Raw genomic sequence first — 15,790 nt, forward strand, 5'->3', positions numbered from 1 at the left:
ATGTACGTTGGGATTGGAAGAGGCTCGCTATCTGGGATATAGCATAGGGAGAGGCGTTGTGAAGCCTCAAGCCAATAAAGTGGACGCTATTCAAAATTGGCCACTACCGGTAACCAAAAAACAGGTTGGAGCTTTTTTAGGGATCGTTGGTTATTATAGGCGGTTCATCCAACATTTTGCGACCATCGCAGCTCCTCTCACAGATCTTACTAAGGGGTCGAAATCTGTCACAATAAAGTGGAACGCAGAAGCAGAGGAGGCCTTTCAGCGATTGAAAACAGTCCTCTGTGACCAACCAGTGTTGGTTGCACCAGACTTTAAACGGGAGTTTATTGTCCAAACGGACGCCTCTGGGGTGGGCCTCGGCGCGGTTTTGTCTCAAGAAGTAAATGGCGAGGAACACCCAGTGGCCTATCTTATTTACTAGGTCACCAGTTTAGACTAGTGACGGACCATTCGCCCCTAACGTGGATGTCACGGGCAAAAGAAGGCAATGCGTGGGTGACACGCTGGTTCTTAGCATTACAAGGGTTTAAATTTTCCGTTGAGCACAGGGCGGGCACAGCGTACAGAAATGCAGATGCATTGTCTAGAACGCACTGCTTGTTGACTCATCGTGTCCGACCCCACGGGCTCGAACAGAGGAGGGGGGTGTGTGAGGTGCCAAGGGGAGAGGTACTAGAAAACAGATATATTTCTCCCCGTTTCATTTCATATGTCTCCCTGTACTGATGATGAAGCCAGTTTATTTCACTGTAATCCAGTCCTGGTTTCCTTAGTGATCAGCATGGAAAGGACTGGTAGTTCCCCCTCCATTAATTCAATCCAGGTTTTGGTTTCCTGACTGGTCCAGCTGATATAATCAGGAGGAGCTGGGATCTCTCAGTCTATCTCGGGTCTGCTGAGCTGGGAGCTGACACAGTAAGATTACATGGACTTCTTTGCTGTTATATAGGTTTATTTTGTAGTTAGCCTGCTATTGTTAGTTAGTGGCCAGACGGCCTTAGATGTTTTATTTCATGTTTGGCATGTGTAACATTGAATAACAAGTGTGCACAATAAATATGCCATGTTCATGTCCATGTGGAACTTGCTAGTCTGCTGAAGTGACTTCATAGCCACACGCTTGTGCCAAAGCAAAGATCCCAGCTGAGCTATCTATTCCCCACAAAGGTTTAAAAACAACAGTATCACTGTGCTTGATTGGCCAGCAAACTCGCCTGACCTTAACCCCATAGAGAATCTATGGAGTATTGTCAAGTGGAAGATGAAATACCACAGACCCAACGGAGGAGGCGAACTGAAGGCAGCTATCAAAGCAACCTGGGCTTCCATAACACCTCAGCTGTGCCGCAGGCTGATCGCCTCCATGCCATGCTGCATTGATGCAGTAAATGATGCAAAGGGAGCCCCGACCAAGTATTCAATACATTTACAGAACATACATTTCCGTAGGCCAACATTTCTGATTTTAAAATAATTTTTCAAGCTGGTGTTATAAATTATTCTAATTTACTAAGATAATGACTTTTGGGTTTTCATTTGTTGTAAGCCATAATCATCAACATTAACAGAAATAAACACTTGAAATAGATCACTCTGTTTGTAATGACTCTATATAATATATCAGTTTCACTTTTTGCAGCATATAGGGAGGCTATGTGGTGCTCATACAGTATATGGGGAGGCTGTGTGGGGATCATGCAGTATATAGTGAGGTTGTGTTGGGCTCATGCAGTATGTGGGGATGCTGTGTGGGGCTCATACAGTATATGGGGAGGCTGTGTGGGGCTCATACAGTATATGGGGAGGCTGTGTGGGGCTCATACAGTATATGGGGAGGCTGTGTGGGGCTCATGCAGTTTATAGGGAGGCTGTGTGGTACTTATGCAGTATATGGGGAGGCTGTGTGGGGCTCATGCAGTATATAGTGAGGTTGTGTTGGGCTCATGCAGTATATGGGGAGGCTATATGGGGCTCATGCAGTAAAAGCATATAAAACAAGAAGCGTATAATGTACAATAAAATTGCAATATTTTATTAGAAGTACTAAAATGGACAAACAGTACATTTAAAACAGTGCCAATAGTGCATGGTGATGAGCCAAAGAAAATAAGTGGCACCACCAGATAGCGGGCAAGACTAAAATGTAATGCTAATACACCATAAGGATAGAAGGGTTAAAATGTGAGCAGCTAACGTACCAAGCATAGCAAGTTTGCATCCAAACCACTAATCATAAATATATATATACGATATTCCAATGATTCAACATAACTGAAATGCCTACAATGCATCTAAAGTACACAACTAAAGTGTGAATATTTGACCCATAGTATCCTAAATAGATATCACAAATATGGTTAGCATGTCTTACCAGGAACCATGCGATGGTGCCACTTCCCCTACGCGCGTTTCGGCGGCGTGCCTTCGTCATGGGGCTCATGCAGTATGTATAGGAGGCTCTGTGGGGCTTATGCAGCATATGGGGAGTCTGTGTGTGGCTCATGCTGTATATGGGGAGGCTATGTGGGGCTCATGCCGTATATGGGGAGGCTGTGTGGGGCTCCTGCAGTGTATGTAGGGAGGCTGTGTGGGGCTCATGCAGTGTATATAGAGCGGCTGTTTGGGGCTCATGCAGTGTATATAAGGAGGCTGTGTGGGGCTCATGCATATGGGGGAGTCTGTTTAGAGCTCATGCCGCATATGGGGGAGGCTGTGTGGGACTCATGCCCCATATGAGGGAGGCTGTGTGGGGCTCAGGCAATATCTGGGGGAGGCTGTGTGGGGCTCATGCCCCATATGGGGAAGCTATTTGGGGCTCATGCAACATATGTGGGAGGCTGTGTGGGGCTTATGCCACATATGGAGGAGGCTTTGTGGGGCTGTTACATTATATAAGGGGCAGTGGGGGGTTCATACGGTATACAGAAGGGGCTATATAGGGATGCTGAGTGGGTCTCATGCAGTGTATATAGGGAGGCTCTGTGGGGCTCATGCAGTATATGGGGAGGCTGTGTGGGGTTCATGCAGTGTATATATAGGGTAGCTGTGTGGGGCTCATGCTGTATATGGGGAGGCTGTGTGGGGGCTCATGCTGCATATATAAGGAGGCTGTGGGGCTCATGATGAATTTAGGGAGGCTGTGAGGTTCATGCAGTGTATATAGGGAGGCTGTGTGGGGCTCATGCTGTATATAGGGAGTCTGTGTGGTGCTCATGCAGTGTATAGGGGGCTGTGTGGGGCTCATGCTGTATATACGGAGGCTGTGTTGGGCTCATGCTGTATATGCGGTGGCTGTGTGGGGCTCATGCTGTTAATAGGGAGGCTATGTGGGGTTCATGCTGTATATAGGCAGGCAGTGTGGGGCTCATGCAGTATATGGAGAGACTGTGGAGCTCATGCAGCGTATAGGGAGGATGTGTGGGGCTCATGTTGTATAGTGTATATGGGGTTGCTGTGTGAGGCTCATGCTGTATATAGGGAGGCTGTGTGGGGCTCATGCAGTATATAAAGGGAAGCTGTGGGTTCCTGCTGTATATGGGGAGGCTTTGTGAGGCTCATGCAGTATATGGGGAGGCTGTGTGGGGCTCATGCAGTATATTGGAAGGCTGTGTGGGGCTCTTGCTGTAAATGTGTAGTCTGTGTGTAGGCAGGCAGTGTGGGGCTCATGCAGTATATGGAGATACTGTGTGGAGCTCATGCAGCGTATAGGGAGGATGTGTGGGGCTCATGTTGTATAGTGTATATGGGGTTGCTGTGTGAGGCTCATGCTGTATATAGGGAGGCTGTGTGGGGCTCATGCAGTATATAAAGGGAAGCTGTGGGTTCCTGCTGTATATGGGAGAGGCTTTGTGAGGCTCATGCAGTATATGGGGAGGCTGTGTGGGGCTCTTGCTGTAAATGTGTAGTCTGTGTGAAGCTCATGCTGTATATAGGGAGGCTGTGTGGGGCTCATGCAATATTTATAGGGAGGCTGTGTGGGGCTCATGTAGTATATGGGGAGGCTGTGTGTGGCTCATGCAGTAGATTAGAAGACTGTAGGGCTCATGCAGTTTATTGGGAGGCTGTGGGGCTCATGCAGTATATAGGGAGGCTGTGTGGGGCTCTTGCTGTAAATGTGTAGTCTGTGTGAAGCTCATGCTGTATATAGGGAGGCTGTGTGGGGCTCATGCTGTGTATTGGGAGGCTGTGTAGGGCTCATGCAGTTTATGGTAAGGCTGTGTGGGGCTCATGCTGTATATAGGAAGGCTGTGTGGGGCTCATGCAATATTTATAGGGAGGCTTTGTGGGGCTCATTCTGTATATAAGGAGGCTGTGTGGGGCTCATGCATTGTATATAGCGAGTTTGTGTGGTACTCATGCTGCATATGGGGGAGGCTGTTTAGAGCTCATGCCGCATATTGGAGAGGCTGTGTGGGACTCATGCTGTATATATAGGGAGGCTATGTGTGGCTCATGCAGTATTTGGAGAGGCTGTGTGTGGCTCATGCATTATATAGGGAGGCTGTGTGGGGCTCATGCCGTATACAGGGAGGCTGTGTGTGGCTCATGCAGTATGTAAAGGAAGGCTGTGGGTTCCTGCTGTATATGGGGAAGCTGTTGGTTCCTGCTGTATATGGGGAGGCTATGTGAGGCTCATGCAGTATATGGGGAGGCTGTGTAGGGCTGATGCAGTATATGGGGATGTTTGTGTGGGGCTCATGCAGTATATATAGAGGCTGTGCGGGGCTCATGTAGTATATAGTGAGGCTGTCTGGGGCTCATGCTGTGTATAGGGAGGCTGTGAGGGGCCCATGCTGTAGTTATAGTATGGCTGTGTGGGCTCATGCAGTATATAAAGGGAGGCTGTGAGTTCCTGCTGTATATGGCTATGCTGTGTGGGGCTCATGCAGTATATGGGGAAGCTGTGTGTGGCTCATGCAGTAGATTAGAAGGCTGTGTAGGGCTCTTGCAGTTTATGGGGAGGCTGTGTAGGGCTCATGCTGTATATGGGGAGGCTGTGTGGGGCTCATGGGAGGCTGTGTGAAGCTCATGCTGTATATAGGGAGGCTGTGTGGGGCTCATCTAATATTTATAGGGAGGCTGTGTGGGGCTTATGCTGTATATGGGGAGGCTGTATGGGGCTCATGCAGTGTATATAGGGAGTTTGCGTGGGGCTCATACAAGGGAGGCTGTGTGGGGCTCATGCATTGTATATAGGGAGGCTGTGTTGGGCTCCTGCTGCATATGGGGGAGGCTGTGTGGAGCTCATGCCGCATATGGGGAGGCTGTGTGGGGCTCATGCCACATATGGGGGAGGTTGTGTGGGGTTCATGCCGCATATGGGGAAGGCTATGTGGGGCTCATGCCGCATATGGGGGAGGCTGTGTGGGACTCTTACAGTATATAAGGGGCTGTAGGGGGTTCATGTGATATACAGAAGGGTTTGTATTCCGGTTCAAAAGATATATAGGGGAATGTCAGCATACTTAATTATGCTCAATATTAAGTGATACAATTTGTATTAATATAATTTTAAATAATATAGTAATTATAATATATTGATCCTCGGTTCAAATCCCACCAAGGACAGCATCTGCAAGGAGTTTGTATGTTCTCCCCATGTTTGCGTGGGTTTCCTCTGGGTTCTCTGGTTTCCGCCCACACTCCAAAGAAATATTGATTAGGAATCTAGATTGTGAACCCTAATGGGGACAGTTCCGATAATGTCTGTAAAGCGCTGTGGAAATAATGGTGCTATATAAGTGAGAAAAATAAATAAATATATTGAGTAGAACTAATTTCAGCCTATTGGTTCTGCCCTCCACAACAGTCACCGTCTCTCATGTGGCCCACCCCTGCCATAGTCAAATTGTATAAAAACATATACAACAAGAATAAAGTTCTTAAATTGAAGTAATGACACAGACTCCTTTACTAAATCTTTATTTAGCCATACTTAGGACATCGCCCATTTCAGAGACTCCATTGTCCCCTGCAAAAGAATTAAAGTAGAATTAAAGTAACAAACAACAATATTCCTCACCTGTCCACAGAGAAAATGATAATCCATTTGTCTTACGACACGTCTAGCTCTGCTACATCTAGACGGCTTGCTGCATAGTTTCATCATGTGACCATACAGCCTGTCATCCAGAAGAGACACTGAGCAGCGTCTGCTACCGCTGCCCAGTGTCGCACAGTGAACTCCTATAACCTGTCTGATGTCACAACAAGCATGAGAAAGTTCTCACGCTTACCGTGCCGTCAGAAAGGTCCTGGGAGTTCACAGCCAATGAACTTACTTCGCCTAAGTGAGGCCAGCGCGAGTTCTGTTAGAAATGTTCCCACCGCGCTCATGCTGACATCAGGTGAAGTGAGTGACTATGGGGTTAGTAATTGGGGCATCTTATAGACGCCTCTCCAGTACTGAGTCCTGGGCTTGATGTCACCTAACAATGCTTAGGTGGCATCAACCCTCCCCCACCTATTACCCCACTTGCCACCTGTTGTGAGTTCATTTTCCCCTTCACTGTCGATGTCTGATGAACTCCCTCTTCTGGTGAAGGAAGGTAGTGAGGCTGATTACCAAACACCTGATCTGATAGATGATGACTGGGAAATTCTGACTGGATATAAGGCAGCCGACGCCCTTCTGAGTCGCTGGTGATTTCTCTGCTGGATTCTTGGAGACCAGTCTGATTCCTGCTTCCCAAAGATAAGTTTTTGCTCTTCTATTCAACTTATTAGTTTTGTTTTGTTTACCTTGTTTTTTGGAGTTCAGCCATCCCCGGTCAGGGGTGTGCTGAGTTCCATTTTTGTCTCTGATCAGTTTGTCTCTTTGCTCTGTCTTCAGAATTTACCTGAGTGCTGATATAGTCTTTTTGAAGTCCTAGTGACTTCAGGGCCTCTTTTTCCTATCAGACGGTTGGGACATTTTTTGGTAAGGTTTTTTACGGACTGCAGACAGCAGCTTTTCTATCCTGTCCTTTTTAGTTAGCTTGGGCCCCATCGTTTGCTCAACCTATCTTTCTATCTGTGTTAGTGTTTTCATCTTGCTTCACCGTCATTATATGTTGGGGGCTGCCTATTTCTTTGGGGTCTGCTCTGGGGCAGTTTAGATTTCCCCTTTCTTTCTTTAGGCCTATTTAGTTCTCCGGCTGTGATCGAGGGGTCTAGGGCATCGTAGGAACCCCCCACGGCTACTGTTAGTTGTTGTGGATAGGATCAGGGGTCTGCAATCCGATAGCTGCCAACCTCTCCGGTTTTCTGGACTTAGCTTGTATTTTTGTTTTTTCCTCCTTCGGTGACTCATTCATAACAGCCATCGCTGCAGGGCACGTGGGAAGAGAGAGACTAAGTGCCAGAATTGGCACATCTTATAGATGTGCCTTTTCTGGGGCTGATGAGAGCTTATGTTTTTAGCCTGGGATGGGCAGTGTCCATGGCCCCTTCCTAGGCTATTAATATTGGCTCGCAACTGTCTGCCTAGCCTTTGATGGTTAGTATTGTGGGACCGTACGTCATTTTTAAGTGGGGTCCCCCATTTTAATAGCCAGTAAAGGCTACTTATACAGCTGTGAACTGATGTTAATAGCATATGAAGCTTCATGGGTATTACCCCCTTCCCAGGCTATAAACATCAGCCCCTAACAGTCAGCTTTCCCTCTGCTGGTTAAGAAAATTACACAGAAGTCCACGCCATTTTTTTCTGAAAAAATAATCTTTTAATAATTTAATACATGTACACTAAGCTGCACACACACTGTACTAATTGTATTTGCTACAGACATCTATATATCTATCTATTCTATGTGTATTTACTGTATGTAATCCATCTCTTCTATCCTGTCGAGTTCTGTGCAATTTTTTTCTCGCACCTATAGGCTTGCATTGATGAGTCTCGGACAATATACTCGTACAATCATAGCCTGCTGCGATTTTACATGCATGCCGAATACGCCTGAGAATACAACGCTGATCTGATCTGCCCCATAGAGTGACACTGGGCAAAGTGCTAAGTGATGTTTTCTGGCATGGCACTCCGCCGTTATCTGCAGTATGTAACTGCCCTAAGACTCACTTCAGTGTTCCATTTATCCTTTCCTTTTATTGTAAAAGAACAGAATAAATAACAGAACAAAAATCTGTTGCATTCCTGTTTCAAATGGAAGCAGAGGCGGACCATTGACTTACTGTACTTGAGGTCTATCTGGTTCCCATTTGGTGTCCGTTTTTTAGTACGGAGGAAAAAAGTCAAGCACATCAAATTTTTCTTCTGTTGTAAAAATTAACAACAAATGGAGACCAGACAGACCCCATATAAATCGATAGGGTTCCCTCTGCTTCCAATTGAAACAGGAATGCAGTGGATTCTAACTCCTTGTGTCTATTCCATTTATGTGTTAACAGACGTGAACAAGGCCTGTCAAGTGGAAAACTAATGCTGCTAAACCAATTCCTTCCAATACAAAATGTGCTTCCTCACAGATGCCCCAAACCTGCAATTGTATGCATGCCACCTATATAACCTGCTGCGGGGCCATCTGTCAATGCACTGTGTTCATTAACCCTCTGCATTTCATTCTGATCAGTAAATCAAAAGTTGTTGAAGTGGCGTTCTCTGCCATAAGCCAGTCACCTGAAGGAATAGAGTAGTACGGTAGATTATGTAGACAATTAATCTCAGTGGTGTGTTGTAGTAAATACATTTGCCAAAGAAGATCGGCCTAAATTGGACCTGTTACAAATGTCGGCACCGATTCCCTGACACCACCTCTGCCAGCTGTAGTTTAGACTCACATGCATATTTTTCTTCATACAAATGTTTTAGTTGTTGAAATGCACTATTATCATATTTTTTCATTGTAGAATAAAAATTCAATTTTCTGCATCTGCCTATTTTGGATTCTCTATTTTCATGGCTCTGCTGATTTTTCTGTATTTACATGACAATAGTGATAAGCTGAGAATGTATCCCGAAATAATAGTATGCAGTCATTCCCAGTGTATTTTATCCACTTGAACTTCTGTGCTGATAAGCTTATGCTCATTATAAGCAAATTGTCTGGGAACTATGGAGAGGCAGAGCAGAGGGCACAGTACATAGGGAGTACGGAGGATGGGTTATCCATGTGCAGTAGCTTTTTATTAACTGGTCATGCATAATCTATGTTTTACGTGTCCAATGCTTCACATGGCAACATGTATAAATGTTAAATTGCCCTCGGGATCCCCCTTTATGAGACAGAAAGTAGTGCTAGTCTGAGTAATCCGCTCCTGTTTTGATTCATTTGACTGGCTGAAATGTAATACTACAATCATGGCCAAAAGTTTTGAGACTGACATAAATTTTGGTTGTCATAAAGTTTGCTGTTTTGGCATGGTTACTGAAGTACAGTTATAAACATTTTATACGTTTTTACACTTTTATTGACAAATACATTAAGTTTTATTAGACTCAATATTCTCAGTGTTGACGCTTATTTTTCAAGAATTCTGCCCTTCGCTCTTGCATTCTAGATATCTTCTGGGCCAAATCCTGGATCGTGGTAACCGAGTCTGATCAATTCTTGGAGTTTATCACAATTTCTGTGTTTTTGTTTGCCCCTTGCATTGTGAGCAATGACCACAAGATCTCAATGGGACTGAGATCTAGGGAGTTTCCTGGCCAAGGACCCAACATTTCAAGAGAAAAGTAGATAACCTTAAGGCTGCAAACTTTGTGAAAACCAAAATTTATGTCAGCTTCAAAACTTTTGGCCATGACTGTACATTTACTATACATTTTGTCTCTGTTTTTGCTGCATTTTTTCTGCACTTTTTTGTCACCTAAAAAACACAACATTTTACAGCATCAATGTGAATGAGGGTTCCTGAAGTCTCATACAGATGCGGTTTCTTTCCTTGCAGATTTGAACCTTTATAGTGTTTTTTCAAATCTGCAACAAGTCAATTCTTTCAGTATATTTGCAGCATTTTTCATCCATTCAAATGAATGGGAAAAAACACGCACATAAAAATGCGCATATTTTATGCAGTTTTTTCCTGCCAACACTCCAGTATTTAAATACTGAATGTGTGCACATACCCTAAGGCCAGGTTCACACATCCGTGTTTCTGCTACATTTTTACATGTAGCGGAGACGCTTACACATGCACACCCGTTATAATCAATGGGGCTGTGTACACGTCCTTGTTTTCTCATGGACTGTAAGTCCTTGTGACCCACACATATACATGTCCATTTTTTTCCTGGAGCACGGATGACAATTCTTACCGCACATACGTAGACAGATGACAGATGTGTCATCCGTGTGACACATACCGCAATGAAATGCAGAATAGAATTAAAAGATTTTTAGGTGTTAAAGATGTGAAAGTATAAAAGATAGGTAGATAGAAGCATAGATATCCGTGAGATGTATAATTAGCTTACTTTACATGTATTAACCTAATAAATAAATACATGAAAAAAACTATGTGGGTCCTTCCCATTTCTGTAACCAGCAAAGGTAAAACAGACAGCTGCAAGCTTATATTATCTCATGTGATTCACCACTTCTGGGATAGCTGCGGCCTGGTATTTTTAGACTGTGAAGGGCCCAATATTCATGGACCTTCCCAGCATAAATATACCAGGCCACAGCGGTCCCAGGAGTGGCGCCTCACATTAGATTTGCCAGTTCTGGCGCTTCACCTTCACTCTTCCTTATTGCCGTAGTGCATTGGCAATTGGGATAATGGGGCTTAAAATGTTTATTTTTTACATCTGGAAGATCAAAGGAAAACCCCTTATTAAGTGTAGTGCCATGGCCCTGTTGGTGATATTGCCATACCTGCAATCTGGTCAAATTCAAACGTCTGCATGTACTGAAGTACCAAAAGTAGCTTACTTTTATCCAATATCTACATTTGAACTAGGAGTATTTACATTGCAAGATAATTGCGAAAGATCGTTGTTAAAAACACTTGTTTCACCGTTATCTTGTTGGTAAAGATGCTGCCAATTATCCGATGAATTAGAAAAGTGCTTGTTCATTGGGGGAAATGATGTTTTGTGCAGCTCGAAAAGAAAATCATCGTTCTCGGCGATGCAGTGGCTTGTGTAAACAGGACATGCACTGCTGAGAAATGTGGCAGTCTTTACAGTCTACTTAAGTCTGCTCGTGGAAACAGACATTTAACCCCTTAGCGACTACCAATACATCTTTTTGCTGACCTGCAATATAAGAGACTAGCATCCTCTGACAGTTGACAATTGAGCAGCTGTCAGCAGTACACTATAGCCAACACCCTGTTGCATCAGCCATGTCAGTGTTGGTAATGACTATAGCTGTTTAACCCCTTAAATGCTGTCAATAATGACTACAGCATCTAGATGGTTAACAGAGTGTGGGGGCTTTCTCTTTAGGGTGTGTGCACACGCTGCGGATTCTGCTGCGGAATTTTCCACGCGGATTTTGCAAAATCCGCAGGTAAATCCGCAGATCAAAAGACCTGCGGTTTATCTGTGGATTAGCCTGTGATTTTCCTCTGCGGTTTCACACCCAGACACTGGAGTAGGTATAAAACCGCTGCGGATTCCGCACAATGAAGTGACATGCTGCGGTTTTGAAACCGCAGCAAATCCGTGCGGAAAATTCTGCACCGTGTGCACTGCGGTTTTTGTTTTCCATTGATTATAATGGTACTGTACACGGATCCGCAGCAGAATCCGCAGCGTGTGCACACACCCTTAATCCTATCGACACCCTGAGCTCTTGATCGTGTGGTGCCAATATTTGCCATGTCAATCCATGGCCAAATAACGGCCATTTTCAGAAGTTAGCAACATTTAGATGGTAAAAATACATTTCTTTATTCCTGTTATGCCACCTTGCATTAATTCCTGGAAAGCACCTGAAGGGTTAATGAACTACCTGGAGGCAATTTTGAATACGTTGAGGGGTGTTATCTTTAAAATGGGATCACTTTTGGGGTTTCCAATATATAGGCCTTCCAAAGTCACTTTAAAACTGAATAGGTCCCTAAAAAAGATAAGTTTTGTAAATTTCCTTGATAAAATGAAAAATTACTGCTACATTATTAAACCTTGTAAAAATGCTAACAAAATGAAACAGCATTTTACCCATGGCACTGATGTATAGCAGACATGAGGAAAATGTTATTTACTAATGTTTTTGTGTGGTATGACTATCTGGATTAAAGGGATAATCATTCAAAGTTTGAAAATTGCTAATTTTTAGAAACATATATTACCATTATTATAAAGTACAATGTGTCACAAAAAAAACAATCTCAAAATCACTAAGATATGTTGAAGCGTTCCTGAGTTATTACCACAAAAAATTGACACTGGTCAGATTGAAAAAAATTAGCTAGGTCACTAAGGGGTTAAATAACCACTTATCAGTAAAAGTCTACCAATCAGTGGTTGTATCGTGCCACCAGTCAGACCCCTACGCCAATTTTCTTAACATATCAGGGATACAATAAAGTTTATATAGTACTTTTGTAAAATCATTTGTTCTTGTCCAGAGAAGAAATTAATTGTTCTGTTTGTCTGTTTTTAGATTTTGAGATGGAGTCCAGGCTGGATTTTGGTGTCAGATTCACTACAGAAACACCCATCGCTCCTCCCACAGCCACAGCACAAGAACCTGCACCTACAGTATACTCTCTTTCTTCTGCACAGACAACTTGGCTTCCTCCCACAACACAAGCAACATTAGTACATCGACACCACACATGGGTTCTTCCTGAAGCACCATCCATTACTCCTGCACCTACACCAACTATACCTACCAAAGATTCAACAACCCCTGCTGCTGTAACCCAAGCAACTGCTAGGACAACCGAAGTACGTCGGTTACAGCCTGTGATTATAGTTTCCACGTTAACAACACTGATTCCTACTACAACAGAGGAAGAAGCAAATGAATGGGATGATTTTACTGAAAGCGTTGGGACCATTCCAGACCAGGCAAGCAGCATGCAGTGGTCTCCTCAAGATTACCAAACAATGCAGACAACTGTTGCAGATGATGTAGAGGACTTGGAAGAAGTGTCTCCAACTCAACAACCCCAGGTGAGGATTCAGGCCACCTGCAGTAAAGTCGGCACAGTATGGAGGTAGACACTTGAACAATTTGGGGACAATTCATTTAGGGGTTTGGTTTCACACAGTCTTTCAGCTAAATGGAAATGAAATTCTAGGCCCTTTCTAATGTGTTAGTTTTTGGAATGGAACAGCAGTAGTGTACTTACTGTAAAGGGATCTTTAGACTTAGGCCTTGTTTAAATCTGTGTTGGAGATTCCGTTGTGGACACTGATGACCACTGATGAACTCCATTGACTTATGCAGTCTGACAAGTTCTGCTTCAGTATTCATCATTTTAATAAAAAAAATAGTGCTCTATTATTCTTCCTGAAAATGTGTGAGTAAATAAACTGGAATTGAAAAAGCAAATTGTAAGGATTTGAGAGAAGTGTTTGAAAGAGCCTGAAATGGTTGTTTTATTTTCTACTGGATTCTATATATCCCAGACTTCTCATAGGCCTTCCTGATGATAGTTCCAATGGTAACGTCCATCAGGTGCTCAGAATTCAAACCACTGCTTGTTTGTCTGCAGTTAAACTAAGGCTTCAGTGTAAACTAGGCCTTAGAACAGGTGAACCACCTTTTCTGGTCCCTGACCAGATTGCTAAGTACTAACACAGAATGGCATTTTGAGCCTTATGTGGCCCCTGGAGCGTAGGTTGTGCACACCTGCTCTGGAAAAAACAATATTTTTCAATAAGAACAAAGGCAGTTACCAGGAAAATGGCGAAAACTGAGACGCAAAAGAGGCAATTAGTGGAAGGGAAAATTGATTTTTCTTATCAAATGTTTAATTTTGATGACTTGGACCACTGCAGTAATCCATACTTTCTCTGTTACGTTGACAGACAGACAGCTGGGTGGTGACCATGGCTACTACTCGTGACAGTGATGTAGAGGTACCAGTGATCGGCGGTCCAAGTGGTGACTTTGAGATCCAAGAGGAGGAGGAAATATCTAAGACGCAGCCACCCACAGTATTTGACCTGGGCAATGAAGTATTACCACCTGGCACACCACCCACTGATCATGGTCGAGGAAGGAAATTAGACACTGGTCTCATTGACAACACTATAGATTCTGGGAATACCTTGGCGCAGATGCCTCAAAAGAATATTCTGGAGAGAAGAGAAGTGTTAATAGGTAAGTGCATTCTTTCGTTCTGAACTCTCTTCTTTATTTTCTCAGCAACTTAATACAGGAGTGTATTTAAATCGATTTGTTTTATATTTAAAGGTCATTCTCCCTTGAAACAAATGCTGTCTATAGAAGTGATTGGCGTGGTGATCACACATGTGCACAGTATCAATATATTCATGCAGAGGACTTACTGACCCCCCTCCCACCCATTTTCATGTTTGGTGGGAATCCTAGTAATCGTACCCCACTGTTGTGAATTCTCTCTCTGGCTTCCCTCTGGTGATTACTGAAGGTAGTGGAGCTGGTCAGATTGACAGAGGGGATGGGGATGCGATTTCTCTTTCTGGACTCCCTCTGGTGGTTACTGGAGATAGTGGAGCTGATCTGATTGATAGAGGCTTGCCACCTGATAATGAGGAAGACGATTGGAGATCTGGGCTTTCTGATTGGGATTTATGACAGCTGACTCCCTCTATCCCTGCTGGTGATTTTCTTCCTGTTCCTTCTGAGATCTGATGTCTCCTGCTCTTTCCCTGCATGTTCAGCAAAGTGGTTCATTTGTTATTCTGTTTGCATTTGATCTGGTTTTGTTTATCTCTGCTTTTTGCGGGTCAGCCAGCTCCGGCTGGGGCTGTGCTGAATCACCGCCCATATGTTACTGCATGTGCCAGTTTGTTTTGTCCCCTGTTATATTGGTCTCTTTTTGCTTTGCTTTCAGAATATACCAGAGTGCTGATATAGGGGGGGCGAAGTCGTGCGACTTCAGTGTTTTTGTGCATCAGACGTGTTGGACTTTTTGCAGGGTTTTTTGCGTGATTGCAGACAGTGTCTTTCCTTTCCTGTCCTGTCTAGTAGTCAGTGTGGGCCCCATCGTTTGCTCAGTCTATTTTTCTGCCTGTGTTTGTGTTTTCATCTTGTCTCACCGACAATATATGTTTGGGGGCTATCTATTCCTTTGGGGTCTGCTCCGGGGCAGTTTAGATTTCCCCTTTCTTGCTTTAGGCTTAGTTAGTTCTCCGGCTGTGCCGAGGCGTCTAGGATCATCGTAGGCACGCTCCACGGCTACTGCTAGTTGTGTGGACAGGATCAGGGGTCTGCATCAGCTTAGTTACCAACCTCTCTGGTTTTCTGTGGCTTAGCTTGGGCCTGCTATCCTCCTCGGTGCCCATTCATAACACCCCACCTATTTGGAACATAGTCTGTAAATAGGTGATAAGTATTGGTTATGGAAAGTTCTTTTTAAAGGAGTTGTCCTCTCGTACTACAACCCCTTTCCGAACGAAATGTTCGGCCCCGATAAAATGACCAACCTATACTTACCTCCCATGCAGGCTCCATTCCATCGATGTCTGCACTCGCAGTCCCAGAGCTGTGATGTGGTGGAATGACCCGTGCCGCCCGGCGCTCATTCATTGCTGACAGCACTGTCTGCGCCTCCTGTCGAAATGGATATGGAGAAAATGTCCGAGATCAGCTTCAGCCCGGACTTCTGCTTGATGTTCAGTTCGTACGAAGGCAGGGACAGTGACGCCAGGATAGATTGGGCATCAGGCATCACGTGTCAT

The 15,790-nt window shown here is 44.2% G+C and overlaps 1 protein-coding gene across 2 annotated transcripts in view; it reads left to right on the forward strand.

The window, feature by feature from the left end:
* SDC3 (syndecan 3) overlaps positions 1-15,790 on the forward strand; it is a 153,488-nt gene that overhangs the window by 123,353 nt on the left and 14,345 nt on the right. The window contains exons 1-3 of one of the 2 annotated variants that reach the window (XM_073563316.1): positions 6,724-6,925; positions 12,558-13,072; positions 13,934-14,228. In XM_073563316.1, coding sequence (XP_073419417.1) covers positions 12,566-13,072; positions 13,934-14,228 — 802 coding nt within the window. In that variant the 5' untranslated portion in view covers positions 6,724-6,925; positions 12,558-12,565. Of the gene's footprint in view, positions 1-6,723; positions 6,926-12,557; positions 13,073-13,933; positions 14,229-15,790 lie in introns of those variants that run through there. The other variant, XM_073563309.1, reaches the window with a different exon arrangement.

The sequence above is a fragment of the Dendrobates tinctorius genome, unplaced genomic scaffold (assembly GCF_039654945.1).
Source record: "Dendrobates tinctorius isolate UK_male_01 unplaced genomic scaffold, ASM3965494v1 ptg000015l, whole genome shotgun sequence".
NCBI lineage: Eukaryota > Metazoa > Chordata > Amphibia > Anura > Dendrobatidae > Dendrobates > Dendrobates tinctorius.